The following is a 22,822-nucleotide window of genomic DNA, read 5'->3' as shown; positions in this document are numbered from 1 at the left end:
GTGGTCAACTAATCTTTGACAAAGCAGGAAAGAATATCCAATGGAATCAAGAAAGTCTCTTCAGCAAGTGGTGCTGGGAAAACTGGACAGCAACACTCAGAAAAATGAACCTGGACTACCTTTATACACCATACACAAAAATAAACTCAAAGTGGATGAAAGACCCCAATGTAAGACAGGAAGCCATCAACATCCTCAAGGAGAAAGCAGGCAAAAACCTCTTTGATCTTGGCCACAGCAACTTTTTACTCAACATGTCTCCAGAGGCAAAGGAAACAAAAGCAAAAATGAACTATTGGGACCTCATCAAAATAAAAAGCTTCTGCACAGCGAAGGAAACAATCAGCAAAACTCAAAGGCAACTGACAGAATGGGAGAAGACACTTGCAAACGACATATCAGATAAAGAGTTAGCATCCAAAATCTATAAAGAACTTATCAAACTCAACACCCAAAAAACAAATAATCCAGTGAAGAAATGGGCAAAAGACATGAATACACATTACTCAAAGGAAGACATCCAGATGGCCAACTAACACATGAAAAAATGCTCCACATCACTCATCATCAGGGAAATACAAATCAAAACCACAATGAGATATCACCTTACACCTGTCAGAATGGCTAACATTAACAACTCAATCAACAAGAGATGTTGGCGAGGATGCGGAGAAAGAGGATCTCTTTTGCATTGTTGGTGGCAATGCAAGCTGGTGAAGCCACTCTGGAAAACAGTATGGAGATTCCTCAGAAAAATTAAAAATAGAGCTACCCTATGATCCAGCAATTGCACTACTAGGTATTTATACAAGGGATACAGGTGTGCTGTTTCGAAGAGACACATCCATAGCCAAAGTACGGAAAGGCCCAAATGTCCATTGATGGATGAATGGATCCGTCACTGTATATAGAATCTAGTGAATATACCAGGATGGCAAATAAGCACACAAAAGAATGCTCAACATCATTCAGTCACTATGGAAAGGCAAATTAAAACTACAAAAAGCTACCACTAAACAGCCAGTAGAATAACTGAAACCAAAAAACGTGACCATATCAAGTATGTTAAGGATGCAGAAGTGAAATTCGAGCTATACTCAAAATGTAAAGTGGAAATGTATACTGGAAATGTAAAATGTTACAACCACTTTCGAAAACAGTTTGGCAATTCCTTAAAAAGTTAAATATACTCCTACCATATGACCCAGCTTTCCACTCCTAAGAAAAATGAAAGTATTATTACCACAAAGATTTGTGCACAAATGCTCATCCCAGCTTTATTTGCAACAGTAAAAAACTGGAAACCTAATTCCTCAAAAGATGAATGGATAAACAAATGGAAGTATAGAGGTGCCTGGGTGGCTCAGTCGGTTAAGCGTCCAACTTTGGCTCAGGTCATGATCTCGCGGTTTTTGAGTCTGAGCCCCATGTTGGGCTCTGTGCTGACAGTTCAGAGCCTGGAGCCTGCTTCAGATTCTGTGTCTCCTTCTCTTTCTGCCCCTACCCTGCTCTCATTCTCTCTCTCTCAAAAATAAATAAACATTAAAAACAAAAACAAAAACACAAAAAAATGGAGATATAGTCATATAATGGAAAACTCTCCAGCAACAGAAAGGAACTATTGATACACCCAGAAATAATTATACTTAAAAAGATGGTTAAAAAAAAAAAAAAAATAGAGAACGCAACAAAGAGTTCATACTGTATCATTACACTAAAAAATAAAAACTAACCTGTAGCAACAAAGAATAAGTCAATGGATGTGACTGGAAAGGAGAGGCAGAGAGGTACAGAAGGGATGAATCACAAAAGGGCACAAGGAAACTTGAGGATGATGAATATGTTCATCATCCTCACTGTGATGGTTTCATAGGTGTATACATATTTCAAATGTATCCAATTGTACACTTTAAAGATATGCAGCTGCAGGTTAACCTACCACAATAGAGCTGTTTTAAAAAGGGTCATCATCTGATCTAGCTTAAGATATGAATAGAGAAAAAGAGATTCACATAAGTCAATCACAGCAATATAGGATAGTAGTGTGCTTAATCAGGAGTTAAGTAATATGGTACCTACACTAAGCACACTGAAATCACTGAAGGTTTTATTGGTTGGGTTAATGGTAGTCACTCTATCCGTATACTTCTGGCAAGAGAGCCTATCAAGTTGCTTTAGTACAGCAATATTCTCCACAACCCGGTTCTAATCTTAGCCAGAAGAAATGTAAGTTGTTCTACGGCTCAGCACATTCACTTTTGCTGATCTTGATATTCTAGCCTAACCAGGGGCTCAGTTGTTTCCAATTCTGTCCCCAATCCTCCAGTGCCAAACACCCCAGTACAAACTACTTCAGATTCCTGACAGCTGTTCCTGATCTTAACATTACTGGCTCCCCCTTGTCAATTCAGAAATATGTTATCTTCCCTAGTCAGGTGGACCTTGAAAACCATTTGATCCACCAGCATCTGTCCTGGTCTGTCTCAAACCAGAATAATATCTCAAATTTTCAATACTGCATTGCTCTCAGTTGTCACTCATATCCTATCCCTCCACGTCCCAACCCTTATTCTTTAAATTGATACATCTTAGATCAGCTTTTCAGACTTTAATTCCTATTTGCCATTCTTCAATTTAAAGGCCCTGACCTTCATTCCATACTCCAATTTCTCAGTCTGTCTTTCCAGTGTGAATCTCTCCCAGTTTCATCAATCCTGTTCCTACTCAACCACAGTTCTTAAAAGCCAGAAAGCTGTCTTAGAAACGTGGGATTCTTGAAGTACAGATACGATAGAAATAATAGTAAGAGTAGAGAAGTAAAGGCACAAAGGAAGAGCATCAAAGTTGAAGGAAGAACATGCGCAAATGCCCCAAGTGTATGACGTAGGTGAGAAAATAGGAGACTGGCCTGAGTGGAACAAGAAGTAGTTTGAAGGCACAGACAGACAAAGGAGTCTGGGCTTGATAAAACAAGTTACTGAAAAACTGCTGTACACTCTGGAGCAGTGCAGTGACAATACGAAACTGTTACTAGTCTAGAACTGAAAAATATAAGATCAGAGACAGGAAGTGTTAAATGACTCTCTCTCAAAAATTTGGCCTGTGGTAGTAATGTCATGGTCTAGAAAGGTCTCAATGCCAGTGGGAAATGAGATATGAATGACCTACACTGTAAAAAGAAAAAGTGACATAGCTTAGTAACCAAGGAGGTATCGGGGAATGAGGAAGAGGAGAAGGAAGAGAGTAACTAAGATAATGATAATAACTAACATTTACTCAAAGCTTACTATGTGTCACTCATCCACGTAAGGCAAGACAGCAATTCACTGAATCCTCACACCAACCCTATGTGGTAGGAATTACTATTTTTCTTTTACAGATGAAGAAATTAAAGCAGAAAGGTTAAGATAGTTACTCTAAGTCACACAAATAGTAAGTGGCCACATCAGGACTTAAAAGGTAGGCAGTAGAGCTCCAGAACCCATTCTTAACCACCGTAAGAGAACTTTACATATTTTAAGGAAGAAGGGAATGTTTTCATGGTGTAGGAAAATCAACGACCCTAAAAACTGGAAGAATACCATATATCCTATAAGACTCTACTGTAGGCAGTAGAGCTCCAGAACCCATTCTTAACCACCGTAAGAGAACTTTACATATTTTAAGGAAGAAGGGAATGTTTTCATGGTGTAGGAAAATCAACGACCCTAAAAACTGGAAGAATACCATATATCCTATAAGACTGTAGGGAAGGTGGGTGGTTTTGAAAATATGATTAACTGATGTAAGTATGCTTTATAGAACTCAGACTTCATAATTTCAGATTTTCAAGTTGAGGGCTTAAAAGTCTGCTAGAAGACAAAACAGTTGTAAAAAGAGAGGAAGAATCTTATTAACTTGAATAGAGAATACACTGCGGAGTGTTTAAAAAAAATCATTAAGTGTACCATCCCCCTTAACCCATATCCTGAGAAACTCTACTTCATAAAAGGACCAAGATCATAGCCAAAGAAAAGAATTTCTAGTACTTTCCTTTATCCTGGCCCAGACACATGGTAAGTAAGAGAGCCATGGTAACAATCATCAAATCTCATTAATGATCCTCTACTCCTACACCCTTCTCTTGCTAATAGAATCCATGATTACACATACATGTGGAAGCAAGGTTTCATTAAGGGATCATTCACAATAAAAGAGGCTTCACTAAGAGAACAGCTAAGGTGCTTTTCATTTGTGCCTATAGAAGAGCAATGAAAATGTGAGCTCTACAGGGGTGCCTGGGTGGCTGAGTCGGTTAAGTGGCTGACTTTGGCTCAGATCATGGTCTCACATGGGTTCAAGCCCGGTGTCAGGCTCTGCACTGGCAGCCTGGAGCCTGGAACCCACTTCGGATTCTCTGTCTCCCTCCCTCTCTGCCCCTCCCCTGCCTGTGCTCTCAAAAATTAATAAACATTCAAAATTAAAAAAAAGAAAATGTGAGCTCCACAGATATTTGAATATACATCATAAAAGTATGTTCCAATCAGTCTTTCAAGGCTCTTAAAACCTTAATGCAAAGTCATCCCTGTTCGCTTTTCCAGATCACTCTGGTTCCCAATGTAACCTCATGAAGACAAACACAAATTTATACTGTAACAGCTATCATTTCTCATTAGACTAAAAACATGTCTCTAAAAACTGATCCTTCTTATAACACAGGGTACTTCTGCTTCTGTCCTTGTTCCTACACACCAGTCCACCTCCTAACCTTCTAGAATTTCTGTATCCCCCACAGAGCTGCAACAAATGAGGATGCAAGGGTACTCTCCATGGTCATTCACAGTTTCGCACACAGCCAGCCTTGCAGTGTGGGTATAATTAAAATTCCTATGTGAGGAAAATTGCCAATTACTACATGACATGGACTTTCACTTATTCATTCTGAGACCTTCAAAGTTATAGGTGAATAGCATAAAGTGTGAATGCCAAGAGCCTACCACATATTCTATGAGAGGCTTTTCATCAAAGAGGATATGGAGAACAATAAAAAAACACTTGGACTCAACAAAATCAGGTTCTCATAGCCTAGTTCTATTTAATAGCAGCAAAAATACAAAATAAAAAGATTGGACTAGATGGAATGAGAAGATTGGACCAGATAAAATAATCTCCTGCAGCAATAAGAAAAGTCAATAAGATCTACTAAAGCTATGATCTAGAAAGCCAGAAACTAAATTTAAAAACACTTGGGAGCATATGGGATTAACATGAACAACTGGTTCTAAACAGTTCCCAGAAGCAGCGGCCTCACATTGCTACTCTGCATTTTACTTCGCTGCACCTCGTCTTTTATTCTTTTATTCTCATAGGCATTGCTCAAAGGTCCCCAAGATTCCTGCTTCATAAAAAAATATTAGATGAGGGGCACCTGGGCGGCTAGGTCAATTAAGTGGATTTCAGCTCAGGTCATGATCTCACAGATCATGAGTTTGAGTCCTGTTTGGGATTCTCTCTCTCTCTCTCTCTCTCTCTCTCTCTCTCTCTCTCTCTCTCTCTCTCTCTCTCTCTCTGGCCCTCTCCCACTTGTGCATGAACGTGCTCTTTCTCTCTCTCAAAAAGAAATAAACATCAAAAAAAATTTTTTTTTTATTTAAATGATTATATCTCAAAAAACATCCAGTTCAAAAATCATTATTCAGAATATTTTATTTTTAAAAATGGAATCTTACAAGTATTAAGTAAACAATACTATGAACTAATAAAAGGTATTAAAATTATCCAAGTCAAATAAGAACAAACTGACCACAATGTTCCACATCTAGATTGTCTGACCGCTAAAGTATACAGGACCTGAGATACTGCCATAAATAACCTACCACTTAAAATAAACAAGGACTAGAAATAAACAATTTATACATCTCCAGTAACTTAAACAGAACTACATGATTTATGAAGATTCATTGTCTCATGATACACTGGTGGAGCTCAACAGGTATGCCTCACAGTATGTAAACTGGTCTTCTATATAAATGTTCCTCAGCTTTTTAAAATTACTAAACTCACTTTTGTGTTAAAAGTAATACATGCACACAGTGTAAAAAAGTCAAACAATAAAAAAGGGGGCACCATGAAAAGTGAAAGTATCCTTTACTCCATACTACTCCTACTAGGTTAACTAGTCACAAATCAAACTCTAGTTTAAATACATGAAGAGTGCTTCAATATCCACAGTATCTGCTTAATCGTGTAAGTAAGCCCCCTTACTTGTGTAAGTAACCTCTCCAATTATCTGACTATACTTTTCTAACCAACATGAGGTTTATTTTTTTTTTTTACATTTTTATTTATTTTTGATAGAGACAGAGCACATATGGGGGAGGGGCAGAGAGAGAAGGAGAAACAGAATCCGAAGCAGGCTCCAGGCTCCGACCTGTCCGCACAGAGCCCGATGTGGGGCTCGAACGCACAAAACCGCAAGATCATGACCTGAGCTGAAGTTGGAAGCTTAACCGACTGAGCCACCCAAGTGCTCCTCCAATATGAGGTTTCTTAAGTGATGCATAACTGTACAGCTCCATTCTAAGGGTTCCTGAGATATTCCTGCGTACTGCAAGATAAACAACAATTTTGGCATCAAGGTGTCTTGCAGTCATGGTAGGAAGGCTTTTGGAACTCCTAGTCTGTGAGATCATTTCAGTATATATCTTTGAGCAACACACTGTTTCCTGCACCTCAAGATAAGTAAGGCGATCCTAAATTCAATCAAAGGATATTTTTAAATCAAATTAAATTCTTCTGAATCTTCCAACTGTGCCTGCCTATATGTCATATAGATTAAAATCATTAAGATTGATCAACAGTTGGTTTATGGGTCGATATTTATTCTTTAACAACATCATTCTATTTAATCTACATCAATATACAAATGAGCAATCTGTTAAAAGTAATCTGTTAAAACTCAGGTTCTGAGTTGGGTTTTGTTTGTTTTTAAGGCTCCCCTTACAGAATTTATGCCTATGAAGACAAAATCTAAGAAAAGCTGGCCCCAGAGAGCTAAATTTTATAAAAGTTAAATAACTTTTTTTAGGGACACCTGGCTGGCTCAGTCGGTAGAGCATGCAACTCTTAATCTCAGGGTTGTAAGTTCTAGCCCCATTTTGGGTGTAGAGAATACTTAAAAATAAACCTTAAGGAAAAAAAAGAATTTTTTTAATAGACTTAAAAGTAGAGATCTAAAAATTTTAAGTTTTCTAATTACTAGATAAGCATGTTCTTAACAAAGATGATTTTGTGTCTCTACATAAACAACAAAATATTTGTTGCTGCTTTTCTACCTCAAAAAAAAAAAAAAAAAACTACTTTGGGTGCCTGGGTGATGCAGTTAGTAAGGCATCCAACTCTTGATTTCAGCTCAGGTCATGATCTCACGGTTCATGAGATCGAGTCTCACACTGGGCTCTGCACTGGCCATGAGGAGTCTGCTTGGGATTCTCTCTCTCCTTCTCTTTGCCCCTCTCCCACTTGCACTCTTTATCTCTCTCTCTCTCTCTCTCTCTCAAAAAATGAACAAATAAACTTAAAAAAAGACACTTCTGGAAAGGAAAATCATTACTTCTGGAAGCCATATAATAAGATAAACTTGAATATATTTAAAGTTTTCATATTAACAAAATGGAAATTGCATTATATATGCATAAAAATAACTACAAAGTCACTATATAACAGAAACATCCAGACCAAAGCCAAAACTATTTTCAAATATCCATTTTAAAACCTAAGGTAACCTGGGAATCTTTTCCAAATCAATATATTTGTAACTTAGACTCAAAAATTTCATTTCCCAGTCTATTGCCAATTTCAACTTAAAGCTAATAATAAAAAGGAAACAAGTCTAGCTACACTTTCATGAATAACTAGCCTCAACTTAATTGTATGTTCATTTAGCACAGCTCCCACATTTAGAACAAGTTTTAACTAGGAAGGTAGCATAAAATACTTAAATACCAGCAAAGTAATTAGAATGACAATAGAACCTATGTCTTGAGTTACTATAAAGACATGATTATTAATCCATTCTTACCCAATCGAGAATTATGCAAACTTCCCCCCCTCATCCCTGCATCAATTTTTCTTTCTCTACTGGATCATTTCATCTATATCATAAACACTTTAGTATCTCCCATCTTAAATAAAAATTCTCACCTGACAACATACTCCCATTCCCTCATTTCCTTGATTTATAGAAAAGCCTGTTAAAAAAAAAAAAAAGCAAAAAAAACTATCCTCACTCATTTCCCTCTCCAATTCTTTCTTGAACCCAGTGCGATCGTGCTTTCATCCCTACCACTCCACAGAAATCGTATGTATCAAGGCCACCAGTGATCTCCATATTGCCAAATCCAATTATCAATTCTTAGCCCTCATCTTATTTGACATATTGGCACAGAATTTGACACTGCTGATCATTTTCTCCTCCCAGACACATTTTTCATCCTTTTTTGCCTCCTACAGACACCACTCGCCCCTGGTTTTCCTCCTTCCCCACTGGTCTTCCTTCAGTATCTCCTTTGCAAATGCTCACCTTCATCCAGATCTCTAAATGAAATTAGTTTGCCTAAGGGCTTAAGTCTTTGAACCTCTTCTCTGTATTTTACTTGCTACACAACCACAGGCTGTTTAGACTTTAAGTGTGATATACGTATCAACACAGCCTTGGCTCTTCTTCTCTGTACTCCAGATTCATATATCTAGCTGCCCATTTGAGATCTCCACTTACAGATACCTAACAGGCGTCTCAAAACATTAACATGGTCAAAATACAATCCTAGATTCTACAAAACACTTTATTTTTTTTTAATATATGAAATTTATTGTCAAATTGGTTTCCATACAACACCCAGTGCTCATCCCAAAAGATGCCCTCTTCAATGACCATCACCTACCCTCCCCTCCCTCCCACCTCCCATCAACCCTCAGTTTGTTCTCAGTTTTTAAGAGTCTCTTATGCTTTGGCTCTCTCCCTCTCTAACCTTTTTTTTTTTTCCCTTCCCCCCCCCCCCCCCATGGACTTCTGTTAAGTTTCTCAGGATCCACGTAAGAGTGAAAACATACATATGGCATCTGTCTTTCTCTGTATGGCTTATTTCACTTAGCATCACACTCTCCATTTCCATCCACGTTGCTACAAAGGGCCATATTTCATTCTTTCTCATTGCCACGTAGTACTCCATTGTGTATGTAAACCACAATTTCTTTATCCATTCATCAGCTGATGGGACATTTAGGCTTTTTCTACAATTTGGCTATTGTTGAGAGTGCTTCTATAAACATTGGGGTACAAGTGCCCCTATGCATCAGTACTCCTGTATCCCTTGGGTAAATTCCTAGCAGTGCTACTGCTGGGTCATAGGGTAGGTCTATTTTTAATTTTTTGAGGAACCTCCACACTGTTTTCCAGAGTGGCTGTACCAGTTTGCATGCCCACCAACAGTGCAAGAGGGTTCCCGTTTCTTCACATCCTCTCCAGCATCTATAGTCTCCTGATTTGTTCATGTTAGCCACTCTGACTGGCGTGAGGTGATATCTGAGTGTGGTTTTGATTTGTATTTCCCTGATAAGGAGCGACGTTGAACACATTTTCATGTGCCTGTTGGCCATCCGGATGTCTTCTTTAGAGAAGTGTCTATTCATGTTTTCTGCCCATTTCTTCACTGGATTATTTGTTTTTTGGGTGTGGAGTTTGGTGAGCTCTTTATAGATTTTGGATACTAGCCCTTTGTCTGATATGTCATTTGCAAATATCTTTTCCCATTCCATTGGTTGCCTTTTAATTTTGTTGATTGTTTCCTTTCCAGTGCAGAAGCTTTTTATCTTCATGAGGTCCCAATAGTTCATTTTTGCTTTTAATTCCCTTGCCTTTGGGAATGTGTCGAGTAAGAAATTGCTGCAGCTGAGGTCAGAGAGGTCTTTTCCTGCTTTCTCCTCTAGTGTTTTGATGGTTTCCTGTCTCACATTCAGGTCCTTTATCCATTTTGAGTTTATTTTTGTGAATGGTGTAAGAAAGTGGTCTAGTTTCATTCTTCTGCATGTTGCTGTCCAGCTCTCCCAGCACCATTTGTTAAAGAGACTGTCTTTTTTCCATTGGATACTCTTTCCTGCTTTGTCAAAGATTAGTTGGTCATACTTTTGTGGGTCTAGTTCTGGGGTTTCTATTTTATTCCATTGATCTATGTGTCTGTTTTTGTGCCATCTACAAAACACTTTAAAATCTACTTCCCACCTCTACCTCTGTTTGTCCCTTACAGTATAAAATCAATTCCATGTTTGCAGTTTCACAGGCCAAAACTTAAGAGTCATCCTTGACTCTTCTTCTACTCTGCTGGTCCTACCTTCGAAATATATCTGGAAGATACTGCTTCTCGCCACATCCACCACTAGCCCCCTGTCAAAGCCACTATGTCATCTCTTTCTTGTGCTATTATAATAAGCCTCCGAAACTGGACTCCCTGTTTCCACAAAACTAAACATCCATACAATAGCAAGAGTAATCCTTTTCAAATCTAAGTCAGGTCATGTCATTTCTCAAAATTTTTCACGACTTGCCATATCACTTAGAATAAAACATAAAGTTTTCATAACAGCCTACAAAGCCTCCTTACAATGTAGCCCCTGGTGCCTGTCTCATCCACTACTGTTCCCCTTGTACATGCCACTCCAACTACACCTTCCTCCGTGCTTTTCCTCAAAATATACTAAGCATATCGTGCTCCAGAGCCTTTGTACTCACTGTTCCTCAACCGGAAAACCCTTTCCCTGGATATCTGTATAACTTCTCTCTCGCATTATTTAGGCTCAAGTGTTAGTTACCTTATTGGGGAGACCTTTTCTTACTATTCTATATAAACTAGCACCTCCATACTCATATTGTCACACTCTTGATCCTCTGATCGGCTTTATTATTCTTAGCACCCGTTAGCATCTGATACAGAATATACAGGCATTTTATTGTGCTTTGCTGTATTGAGCTTCACAGATACTGTTTTTTGTTTGTTTTTTTTTAAGCAAACTATAAAGTCTGTGGCAACCCTGCATCAAGCAAGTTGATCGGCACCATTTTTGCAACATTTGCTCATTTCATGACTCTGTGTCACATTTTGGTAATTCTTGCAATCCAAGCTTTTTTATTGTTATTACATGGTTATCTGTGATCAGTGATTATAACTCACTGAATGGTAAACATTTTTCAGTAGTATTTTTTTCTTTTTTTTTTTTAAAGTTTATTTATTTATTTTGAGAGAGAGGTGGGGGGGGGGGGGGGGCAGGGAGGGAGGGCAGAGAGAGAGAAAGGCAGAATCCCAAGCAGGCTCCGCACTGCGAGCATAGAGCCCAATGTGGAGCTCAAACTCAGAAACCATGAGATCATGACCTGAGCCAAAATCAAGAGTCGGATGCTTAACTGACTGAGCCACCCAGGCGCCCCTAGAATGTTTTCTAATTAAGGTATGTACACTGTTTTCTTAGATATAATGCTATTGTACACTCAAAAGAATACAGTGTAAACATAACTTTTATATGCACCGGGAAACAAATAAATTCATTGGTCTCATTTTATTGCAATATTCGTTTAATTGCAGTGGTCTGGAACCAAACCCACAATATCTCTGATGTATGCATGTGATTATTTATTGTCTGCTTTTCCCAAGTACTCATATATCTCTGATGTATGCATGTAATTATTTATTGTCTGCTTTTCCCAAGTACTTTCCCATGAAAGTAGTAATGTGAGTTTATTCATAATGCAACTCTAGGGGGATAGTCGAAAATGGCAGCACAGGAAGATCCTGAACTCACTTCCCACGGACACACCAAATCTACAGCTACATATGGAACAATTCCCTCTGAAAAAGATCTGAAAACTAACTGAATAGTTCCTTCACAACAAATGGTAAAAGGGCCACATTAAGATGGGGAGGAGAGATAGGACAGTCTCATCAAAACCCGACCCCTAGCAGGGGGACCCACAATCAGGAGGACTCTCACAAATCCAGAGTTTCTCCCTGAGAACTGAAGGGTTTGTACCCCACATTAGGTACCCCAATCCTTGGGAAGTGTAACAGTGAGACAAATCCCAAAAACATCGGGCTTTGAAAAACAACAGGGCTCATATCCAGGAGACACTGAAGGGCTGTAGAAACTGAGATACTTCTCTTACGGGCTCACATGCAGACTCAGTAGCTCTGGAAATTGGCACAGAAACAGCAGTTTGCAAAGTGCCTAGACTGTAGTGAAGAAGATTCACTGGCTAATCTTAAAGCATCTACCAGAGGGGCAGGAGTCTGTTGGAACTCTCTCCAAGAACAGAGGCACAAGGCCATTTTTGTGCTCTCTCTCTGCCTTGATAGCACCAGCAGGGTGACCCAGCATCGTGCTTTCCTATGGCCATGTAAAAAGCTGATGTGTACACATCAGCCATGCACTCTCCCGTGGCCTTGCTAAAGCCGGCAGGCACACGCAGTCTACACAGGGGATACTCCTTGATCGATCACCTGGTCCTTGTGGCCAAGGCGGCTTGTGTTTCTGGGTCCGTTGGGCTATAACAATTGGAAAGACAGTTCTGGACAGGCTACCTCCAGGGCACCACGCAGACAACAGTCTGAAACATATCCTAGTCTTTCTGTGAAACAAGCCTATTTACTTGTCCCAGAGCTTCAGCCTGAGGGGCAGCATTCACGTTGGCCACACAACCAGAGGCTACGGAGGTGCTTTCAAGGAAAGTAGGCCAGCGGACACCATCTTCACACTCTCCTTAAGCCTCACTACAGTTCCCCAGTACCTCCCAGAAAGGAGCGTGTACACTCATCTGAAGCCCTGATTTTTGCCACTGTCACCCAGAGAACACCTTTAGATCGCCTGGTCTGGAGGCCAACAGGGTTTACAGTCTCCAGGACTATGTATGCATACTTTAAAAGCTGCTGCCTGAGGGTCTGGCTTCTAATCAGACTGAAACTAAGGGCTGAGTGAGATCTTTCAGAACACTGACAAGTCGTGGAACACTCTCAACAACTGGGACTTATCAAGAATAAATCAGGCTGCTTAGACATTCACAAAAGTTTCAGAGACAGCCAAGAGCTAGGGTAAGGTTGAAAGATAAGGTTCATCTCTTACACAAGGCCACTCTTTCAAGACTGGGAGAGAGGGGTACTGCACCTCATACATAGAAACAAACACAGAGAGTCAAGCAAACTAAGGAAACAGAGGAATATGCCCCAAACAAAAGATTAAGATAAAACCCCTCCAAAAATCTTAACGAAACAAAAAGCAGCACTAAGAACACCTGGCATTTAGCCAGGTACATATTTGTTTAAGTTATTAGTTTAAGTTATGCTAAAAGTTTATAAAGATTAACTGATTTAATCATCAAAAACCCTATGGAGGTACTATTAATATTTCAATTTTACCAATGAGACAAAGGCACAAGAGATTTAGTAACTTGTATGTCACATTCCTTGTAAGTGGTACAGTCAGCCTCCTATATCTATTAAATGAGATCAAGTTAGATCATACAAATGGAGCATTTAACGAAATGTTTGGCACATTAAATACCTAGTATTTATGGAATACTTATTACATGTGCCAGACATTAATGTAGACTCTTTATGTGTATTTACTGATTTCTCATATTGTTTAATAAGTAGATGCTATATTATTATTTTCACTATTTTTTATTTATCGGGGCACCAAACCTAATGCAACAGAAGTTATAGAAAAGACACTGCTGTGAAAGAAATGGGACAAACACTAACCTTTACTCTTCTCAGGAAACAGTTAACATGTGCTTAAAAAAATGTGTTTTGAAAGTTACATTGGAAACCAAAACAAAATGAACTGAATTCCTATCACATACAGACACTCTGTTAACTGTTTATTTGTTAGCTTGTAGTTCTAAAAAGCCTTCTGAGATTCAAAGACAAAATAATCACAGATTTTCTTCAATAAAAAAAAAAAACCCTCCCGCAGGTTTGTTTGCTACTCCATACTGCATGATATTCTGTTGAACGCACCTTTTTTAATATAAGGAAAAAGTTGGCTGAATTAAAGTAGATCTTTTTAATATTTAAAACCGAGATTACTCATTTACATCAATCTGAAATCACCAAGTTTATGTACTGCAAATAACCCTCAGCTTTAAGTCAGTTTTATTACCAAAAATAAACTTTAAAATTACTGCACCTGAGAAAATAGCTAATTCCTTTATCCTTGAGTTAAAGTGGAAGCCAAAGGAATCATGAAAATGACTAAATATAATTTCTTCAGCTCAACATAGCATTTATTTTTTAATTTTTTAAAAATTTAGTTCAATTTGTAGTTACTCATTCTATATTAATAATTAACATATGAAACACGTAAAGATGTCTTTAAGGTAAAGAACCTTAAAACTTACGGTGCAATAATGGCTCTAGCAGGTCTTTTTGTAGACTGTACTTGTGAGAGCCAACCTTCTAGCTGTGCGTTCAGCTGCGGTCCTATAAAAAGAGAAAGAGGGAAACTGGAGTCAGCAGAGAAATGTACTATATATAACTATATGTGACACAAAGCCCTCACTGAACCTATTTAGGACTAAAATAGCTTAATGGGCAGTGGGATCATTAGCTTGGATGATAATGTTTGAAAGTTAACCAACTACTAAGCAAGCCATAGATAAGATCATGTACTGATTAAACAATATTTGCTTTTATCCATTTACTTATTTATATCCATCTTCATTCCAGAACTATTCAATCTACAATTTGAGGCACCGTTTAAACAAAATAAAACAAGAAACAAAAGACTGTTGGCAAATGAAAAGAAAATACCCAAGTGATTGTTTTCAGAATGCCAAAACTTGCTTTAGTCACTAAAATCACATCCATGGAGTGATCACTCCCACACCTAATGCCTTTCCCTCCTATCCATTCCAGCCCCTACTCCGCTGACCACATTAATAACCAATGACTATGCCATGTCAAAAATCTCAATTTCAGTTGCCTGGGTGACTCAGTTGATTGAGCATCCAACTCTTGATTTCAGCTCAGGTCATGATCTCATGGTTTATAAGTTCAAGCCCCATGGCAGGCTCTGCACTGTCAGTGAGAAGCCTGCATGGGACTCTCTCTCTCTCCCTATCTCTCTGCCCCTCCCCCATCTGTACTCATGTTCTCTCTCTCTCTCTCTCTCTCTCTCTCTCTCTCTCTCTCAAAAATAAGCATTTAAAAAAATTTTTAAGTAAAAAACAAAATAAAATAAATTTTTTTAAAATCTCAATTTCAGGGTGCCTGGGTGGTTCAGTTGGTTAAGCGTCCAACTTTGGCTCAGGTCATGATCTCGTGGTTCATGAGTTCAAGCCCCGCATGGGGCTCTGTGCTGACAACTCAGAGCCTGGAGCCTGCTTCAGCTTCTATGTCTCACTTCCTCCCTCTCTCTCTCTCTCTCTCTCTCTCTCTCTCTCTCTGCCCCTCCCCCGCTCATACTCTGTGTATGTCTCTCAAAAATTAAAAAAAAAAATGTTTTTATTAAAAAATCTCAATTTCAAACATCCCACTCTCCTCACATCCTATCTTTCCAGTTCACTTCTAGAAATCTGTTCGTTCCCAACAGATATGGAGTTACTTTTCCCACTATCCTTCCTCTCCTTTCTTCTTCTTCACCTCTTAACCCAGCCTGAGACTTGATGATCCATCACTACAATCATTTCCTTGCCTTTGCCCTCAGTCTTGTACCTCTCTTCCTCTATCACAGTAAAGTCATAGTTAAAACCATCTTTCCACTTGACACAGTACCTTCACTTATATAGCTGAATGAGATAACAAAGAAATACAACCAAATGAACTTTGAAATTATGCCCATAAACTTCAGCAGACCCTTAGGAAAGCTCAGAAAACATATTACATTAACTTAGAGAATTTGCTCTCTCAGCCTTAAGACAATCACTTCATAGAGCTTTCCATTTTATCTTGAACTCTCATCCCCCTCTCACTCCCAGATGATCATGCTTTTCAATTTGTCAAAGAAAATCAGAAGATGGCCAACCATCCTGGTTTACCCAGGACTTTCCCAGTTTTAGCAATGCAAGTTCTGCATCTTGGGAAACCTCTTAGTCTCAGGCAAACTTGGACATTAGTCACCCTAAATTCAGAAAAGAACTCCTTCCCCTTTCTACCACTTATTCTGCTTTCTCTCCTGTGTCAACAAATGGTCGTTACTCCTATCAAAAGCCAACAAATTACTTCTGCACTGGGTACCATTGTTTTTCTTCTCAAGGACGCTGCTCTTTTGTAACTATCCCAGTCTTCCTACACTAACTTGGTCCCTTTTGACTAGATCATTACTATTAACATGCAAATATATAAAATAAGCGGACTGATTTCCCCCCAACTACCACTCATTTCTCTGGCCCCCTTTTTCTCTTTTTTTTAAGCTTTTGATCATAATATATTTAAACATTACAAGAGAATCCAGATAATAATAAAACAAACACCCACGTAACCACTGTCCAAATATAACATTCTTATTTGCTTAAGATCTTCCTTTATTAAAAAATAAAATATTACAGACACAGTAGAAAAAATTGCTGAGCCCATTATATATTTCCCTCCTTAGAGGTAACCACTTCCTGATTTTGGTGTTTTTCATTGCATTACAGTTTTACTAATATATATACCTATAAAACTATGCATTTCTCTGCACAGGTATTGTTCTACATGTTTTAAAATATTAAATAAATATATTGTGCATATTCTTTTATAATTTGAGTTAGTCACTCAACATTGTAAGTTATTCATGTTGAGTTTGTAGCTCTAATTCACTCACTCTCAATACTGTTAGTATTGTGTGAACATACCAAAATTTACCTATTCATTCTCTTCACAGACATTTGGTTGTTTCTACAGCTTCACTGTTAATACTCAATGTTACAAGTCTCTTATAAACATGTATTAAGAGTTTCTCTGGGATTTAACTAGAAACAAAAGTACTGGATCATAGAGTAGGCACATCTTCAACTCTACCAGAACACTGCAAACTAAATTGCCCACTAAAGTGGCCAGATCAATTTACCCATCAGTGTAAGGGCATAAAAAATGAGAGCTTTAACTCTCCCTGTTAAAACTAAGGGAAGAGAGGGACACCTGGCTGGCTCAGTCAGTGGAACATGTGACTTTTGATCTCAGGGTCGTGAGTTGGAGCCCCACATTAGGTGTGGAGCCTGCTTATAATATAATATAATATAATATAATATAATATAATATAATAATATAATACAATATGGGTCATCTGGTTAAGCATCCAACTCTTGCTTTCTGTTCAGGTCATGATATCACAGTGTATATGTTAGAACCCCGCATCAGGCTCCACACTGTTAGTGTGGACCCTGCTGGAATTCTCTCTCTTCCCTCTCTCTGCCCCTTCCCCACATTTGCATGCTCTCTCTCAAAACAAATAAATAAGCTTTAAAAATAAATTAACTACATAAAATCAAACAGGGAAGAGATACCCCACACATTTTTCTTAGAGCACTTTCTCTAGAAAGCTTGTAATTGTAAATTCTTTCTTTATCCCTTTGAAATAGATGTATTTGTAAATCATTTTAAAAGCTAAATAAGCTTCTATCCCCTCCACCCACCCCAGCTGGGGCTCAGTCAGTAGATCATGAGACTTTTGATCTCAGGGTCATGAGTTCAAGCCCCATGTTGGATGTAGAACTTACTTTTTAAAAAATTAAATTAGTAAATAACTGTGTAAATGAAAAAACAAACAAATAAATAAATAAGCAAGATTCTAACCAGCACCCCAGGACTATCTTATGGACCTAATAACCACTTCTTTGAAATGTTATTTGCACCAAAGGAGAGAGCACCCTCTTTCTGCCAGTTTCTGTGGGAAGACATGAGCACTAAGTAGCCAGCCATCTACCTCCAAGTTGCAAAACATTCAAGTTTATTTTTAGCCAATTAACAAATACATATGGTCACCCCAATTACCAAGAGATTTAGGATAAGTCACATGTGAGAAATGCTGCTATCAAGTTCTCTTACTTGAGCACTACTTACAATTTATCTTGACAACATGTATGTAATGGGTTGTATCTGCTTGGGTATAGAAAAGCGTGAGCTCTCCTTAGATCTTTGCACTCTTTTAGCAGATTGCCTGTAATGTGCTTCACATTCTGGCTCAATGCTTACTCAAGGAAAAAAAAATTTCTTTCTCTTCTACCTTTGAAGAGAGGTTTTTCTGAAATAGAGGCTTTGGCTTAAATTATATTTCTCCAACATCAGGAATGCTCAATAATTTGCATTTCTCTTCATCCTTACAAATCTATGATACTGTCAAAATTTTTAACTTTTTGGCAAATTATGGGTATGTAATGGTATCCCTTTATTAAATCTTATTTGTATTTCCCTGATATCCACTCAAACTAAACATCTACTGATTTGGATATCTCTCTGTATATATATTTAGGACTATACACATAAAAAAGTTTATAATGAACAGCCCCATTAGTAAAATACCAAAGTACAAAAAAGTTCTGATTTCAGCAAATATTGTAGTTTGTTTAAAATTTTTAACTTTTTTAAAGTTTATTTATTTATTTTGAGAGAGTGAGAGCAAGTGGGGAAGAGACAGAGACAGGGGGAGAGAAAGAGAATCCCAAGCAGGCTCCGCACTGTCAGTGCAGAGCCCAAAGCAGGACTTGAACTCACAAACCATGAGATCATGACCCGAGCCAAAGACACATGCTTAACCTACTGAGCCTCCCAGGCACCCCTAAAAACTTAAATTTAAGGACAATTACTCCCAAAAAATTATATTACATAATCTCATTAACTGAAGGGAAAATAGTTCAGATTTTCAAAGTAAATTTTTAGCTGCCTAACAAATTTCATACTAACTTAAAAAATAGTGCTCTAAATATTTCCACATTATAGAAAGTTTATAAAACAGAAAATGAATAACGGATAAAAGCAAAGAACATATTATCTCCCAATTTAGGCACTCTACTGCCATCAACTTCACTGATTTTAAGCTCTAAATCAAGCTCTCTTAGCAGTCTTTTTATTAAAAGACCAATTTCCTCAGAAGGATCCTAAGGTAAAAGCTAAACTCCAAGTTTCTTAACTGTCTTTGAATAAGATAACTGAGCATATCTATTTATTACATATGGTTGCTTAATTGTTGATCTACAAAGTGTCAAGTAAAAAAATGAATTCTTCCAGAGAGGCTAACTGATACCTGGCCATAAGGTATCCTTATTTAATACAAGATGATGATGAACTATTGCTTTATTTTTCAAATACCACTGGATTTGAAGGCACACTAATGAGTAGGAAAATCAAAAGTACTATTAAATCCTAGTAAAACTATTTAACGGCTGTGTGATCTTGCCCTGAAAGGGATCAATGGGTATTTACTTCTTAGGATAAGATACTAAAAGTAGGTTCCCAAAGGATCAAAGCTCAGGTATTTCCTTAGGAAACAGACAATAAATAATGGGCTGTATTTACTATAATGTAACTTATTAACACTTCTGTTTTTATCCTTCTTGAGTTAAACAAGTTCACAAGCAAGTTTATTCTCATGGTGACAAAAGTAAAGAGATACTACACACACACACACACACACACACACACACACACACACACACACACACATAAAACCAATCCTGCTCTTCCTATGCAACTGACACAATTCTAAGATATGTAATTGAGTAAGCCAAATTGGTTTTCTACACTTTTCTATCTGTTTGGCCTGCTGAAGAATAAGATATTTTTCTTTGCAAATAAAAACTTCCAGTGGTCTCCTCACTCTGAACAAAACTCATGTGTTCTGTAAGCTCTTCTCTTTTTCTACTGAATAAATTAACACATCAGAGGGTTCGTTATGACCAATAATGTTCTAACGTCACAAATAACTTTGCCGTCATTTATTAATTGAATAAATATTTACGGAACACTTATTTATGCACCAAGAAGTGAATGAAATGGATGATGCAGTTACAGCATTAAAAGGACAGATGCGATGCCTGCCTCCATGGAGCCTCTGTCGGTGTCTTAAATCCAAAGAATGGCTCAAAGACAAAAACTTCAGACACCAGGACAATCTAGTAAAGGAGACATTTTTGGTTAAAAGAAGAGACTTCTAGAGTTGCTCAAAGTATCTCATATATATCAAGAATGACCAACTGCCACAATTTTTTTACCATTAATTTTTAAGTGGTACCTGCCCATTGACACAGTAAACTTAATTCCACAGGATTGGTTAAGGCAAAGTAACATGAGACAAAGCAGAAGCAAAAACTACAAATCCAAACACAAGTATGCTGTCAGATTTTGTTAGCAATCATTCTGTGAAACCTCTTCAAAGTAAAAAACTAATCTGTGATCAAAAATCTACAAATAATAAGAATTTATGCTAGACTTTTTATAACAGTGGCTGCTGGATCTCTGAGTTTCATAGGCCAATAAAATTTCAAAAAAAAATGGGGGTAACCAACACACTAATTTTTATTTTAGCAAGAAAGGACATTTAAAACATATCAGCCATTTATCTACGATCACCATGACTTCATAAAATAAATAACACCAAAAAGTAAGATGAGTACAAAGTAAGATTATCTCAGTCCTTTAAACTGAATAAATTAACCACATTTCGTTGAATGTGTTAAAGAAAGAGAATCCCAGTGTTAAAGTGCATCATTTAAAATAGAGACTTTGGCTTAAATTATATTTCTCCAACATCAGCAAGGCTCAACAATTTGCATTTCTCTTCATCCTTACAAATATATGATACTGTCAAAATTTTTAACTTTTTAACTTAACCCAGTGTTAAAGTGCATCAGTGTTAAAGTGCACCATTATGTACTACTGAGACAAAAATACTCCCAATTAAACTAGGACACATGGCTTCTTATCACTTAGAATTTATTTACTAAGAAAGCTTTTTAAAACTTACTGAGATATGAATTATCAGAAACATTCATGTTTATATTTTAAAAAGCAAAACAGGAGCACCTGGTGGCTCAGTCAGCTGGACATCAGACTCTTGATTTTGGCCTCCATGCAGTCAGTACAGAGCCCGAAGGGGGGGGGGGGTCTAGATCTCACAAACCCATGAGATAATGACTTGAGCCAAAATCAAGAGTTGGTCACTCAACCCACTGAGCCACCCAAGCACCCCTCAAAATATTCTTAATGTCTTCAACTTCACAATCTGATATCTAAATTGCTTTTTAACTCACAGTCACTGGTAATCTTTGTTTTTCCATAAAATCATCCTCTGTACCATTTATGGAATTAGTGATGCAATATTTATTTTTTTATCTTTTTTTTTTTTTTTAAGAGAGAGTAAGCATGAGCAGGGGAAAGAAGCAGGGAGAGAGAGGGAGGGGGGAGGGAAGGAGGGGAAGAGAGAGAGAGAGAGAGAGAGAATGAATCTCAAGAAGGCTCCATGCTCAGCTCTGAGCCCGACATGGGGCTCGATCCCACAGCCCTTGAATCATGACCTGAGCCAAAATCAAGAGTCCAAAGCTCAACCAACTGAGCCACCCAGGTGCCTTAAAATATTTCTTGTAAAAGTGTTCTTCTATTGTCTCTGGGACTCGTGTCCAAAAAACTGACACAAACTGTCCAAGTTCCCACACCATACATTTCTTGATCTTATGAAAAGTGTCACCAGAAGATGTAACTAACGAAAGGTTTCAGAAGACAACCCAGGAATGGTAATCTCTTCCACAAATGGTCCTTAAATGCTATGTTAACTAAAACATCAAGGGGTCACAGGTGTCCAGTCATAGAAGCAGAATGAATTCTTGAGTTCACATATATGCAGACAGTGGCAACTATTTCACAACCAACAATAACGTCAAGGTGCCATTGATTATAAAACATATCAATTTCAGAAATGTTAAAATGTGGGAATATATACATCTTAAAATTGATGAAATACAGTAGGCACTATAAAAACTACACTCACTACAATGTTCTGATTTTTTCCTTTTATTGCAGAACAGCAAAAATTATATTCATCAAAGACCAACATTTGGGACCACTGCTTCTCACTACAATGAAAAGTGTTTTGAGAAGCCTTACCAACTATAATAATCTCATTTAATTTTAAGTAAACTTTCAGCAGTTCTCCCTAAATCCTTTCTCTCATTATTGATGCTGTATTGTAATCACATACCTAAAATTTATTGTTATGCTGTTTATAAAACTTAGTATCTTATTTTTAGATACATCTAAAGAGATACTATTTGTTTTTATGTATCTATGATAGGACTAATCACATAGAAAATAATATGCTCTTGGGACCACAGGCACTGCCACACTGAATCTAACCTAAAACTATCCAGAGCATTACTAAATCAACCCAAAAGAAACCTTTGCTGTGAAGAACAATGATTATTCTCTTTAATAAAAACCTTAAAGTTTAGGCCAAATCCAAATATCTTGGATTCCTTATTATCCACCAATTTATTTAAACATTTTAAGAATTTACTTACATTTTTAAAACTCTGTAATTCAGAATACAATTGCATTAGAGCAATTAATCATTCAAATAAATGTTTAGTGTGTACCAACAAACTCTTATATTTGGCCAACCGGAAATTACATCCCACTCTTCTACCCACTCATATACAGTTTCTCACAATTTTCACAGTTAATACCAATTCCATTGGCATTTCATATCTAAAAAGGTTGCAAATTTGGAGGATAACAGTGTATTTCTCCCTCCAGGTCACACAGAAAACTGTCATCTGAAAATAGGTTTGGCAGTAATCTCTTTAACAGTCTATGAATTTGCATTGTCTATT

At 37.6% G+C, this 22,822-nt stretch overlaps 1 protein-coding gene across 5 annotated transcripts in view; it reads right to left on the bottom strand.

Annotated features, from left to right (window-relative positions):
* MEMO1 (mediator of cell motility 1) overlaps positions 1-22,822 on the bottom strand; it is a 125,262-nt gene that overhangs the window by 51,478 nt on the left and 50,962 nt on the right. For 4 of the 5 annotated variants that reach the window (XM_042982215.1, XM_042982214.1, XM_042982213.1 and 1 more), the window contains one exon: positions 14,420-14,501. In XM_042982215.1, the coding sequence (XP_042838149.1) occupies positions 14,420-14,501 (82 nt within the window). Of the gene's footprint in view, positions 1-14,419; positions 14,504-22,822 lie in introns of those variants that run through there. The other variant, XM_015537648.2, reaches the window with a different exon arrangement.

The sequence above is a fragment of the Panthera tigris genome, chromosome A3 (genome assembly GCF_018350195.1).
Source record: "Panthera tigris isolate Pti1 chromosome A3, P.tigris_Pti1_mat1.1, whole genome shotgun sequence".
In the NCBI taxonomy this organism is placed as follows: Eukaryota; Metazoa; Chordata; class Mammalia; order Carnivora; family Felidae; genus Panthera; species Panthera tigris.
Note: the sequence above shows the minus strand (reverse complement) of the source record. Positions and strands in the feature narration are given on the sequence as shown.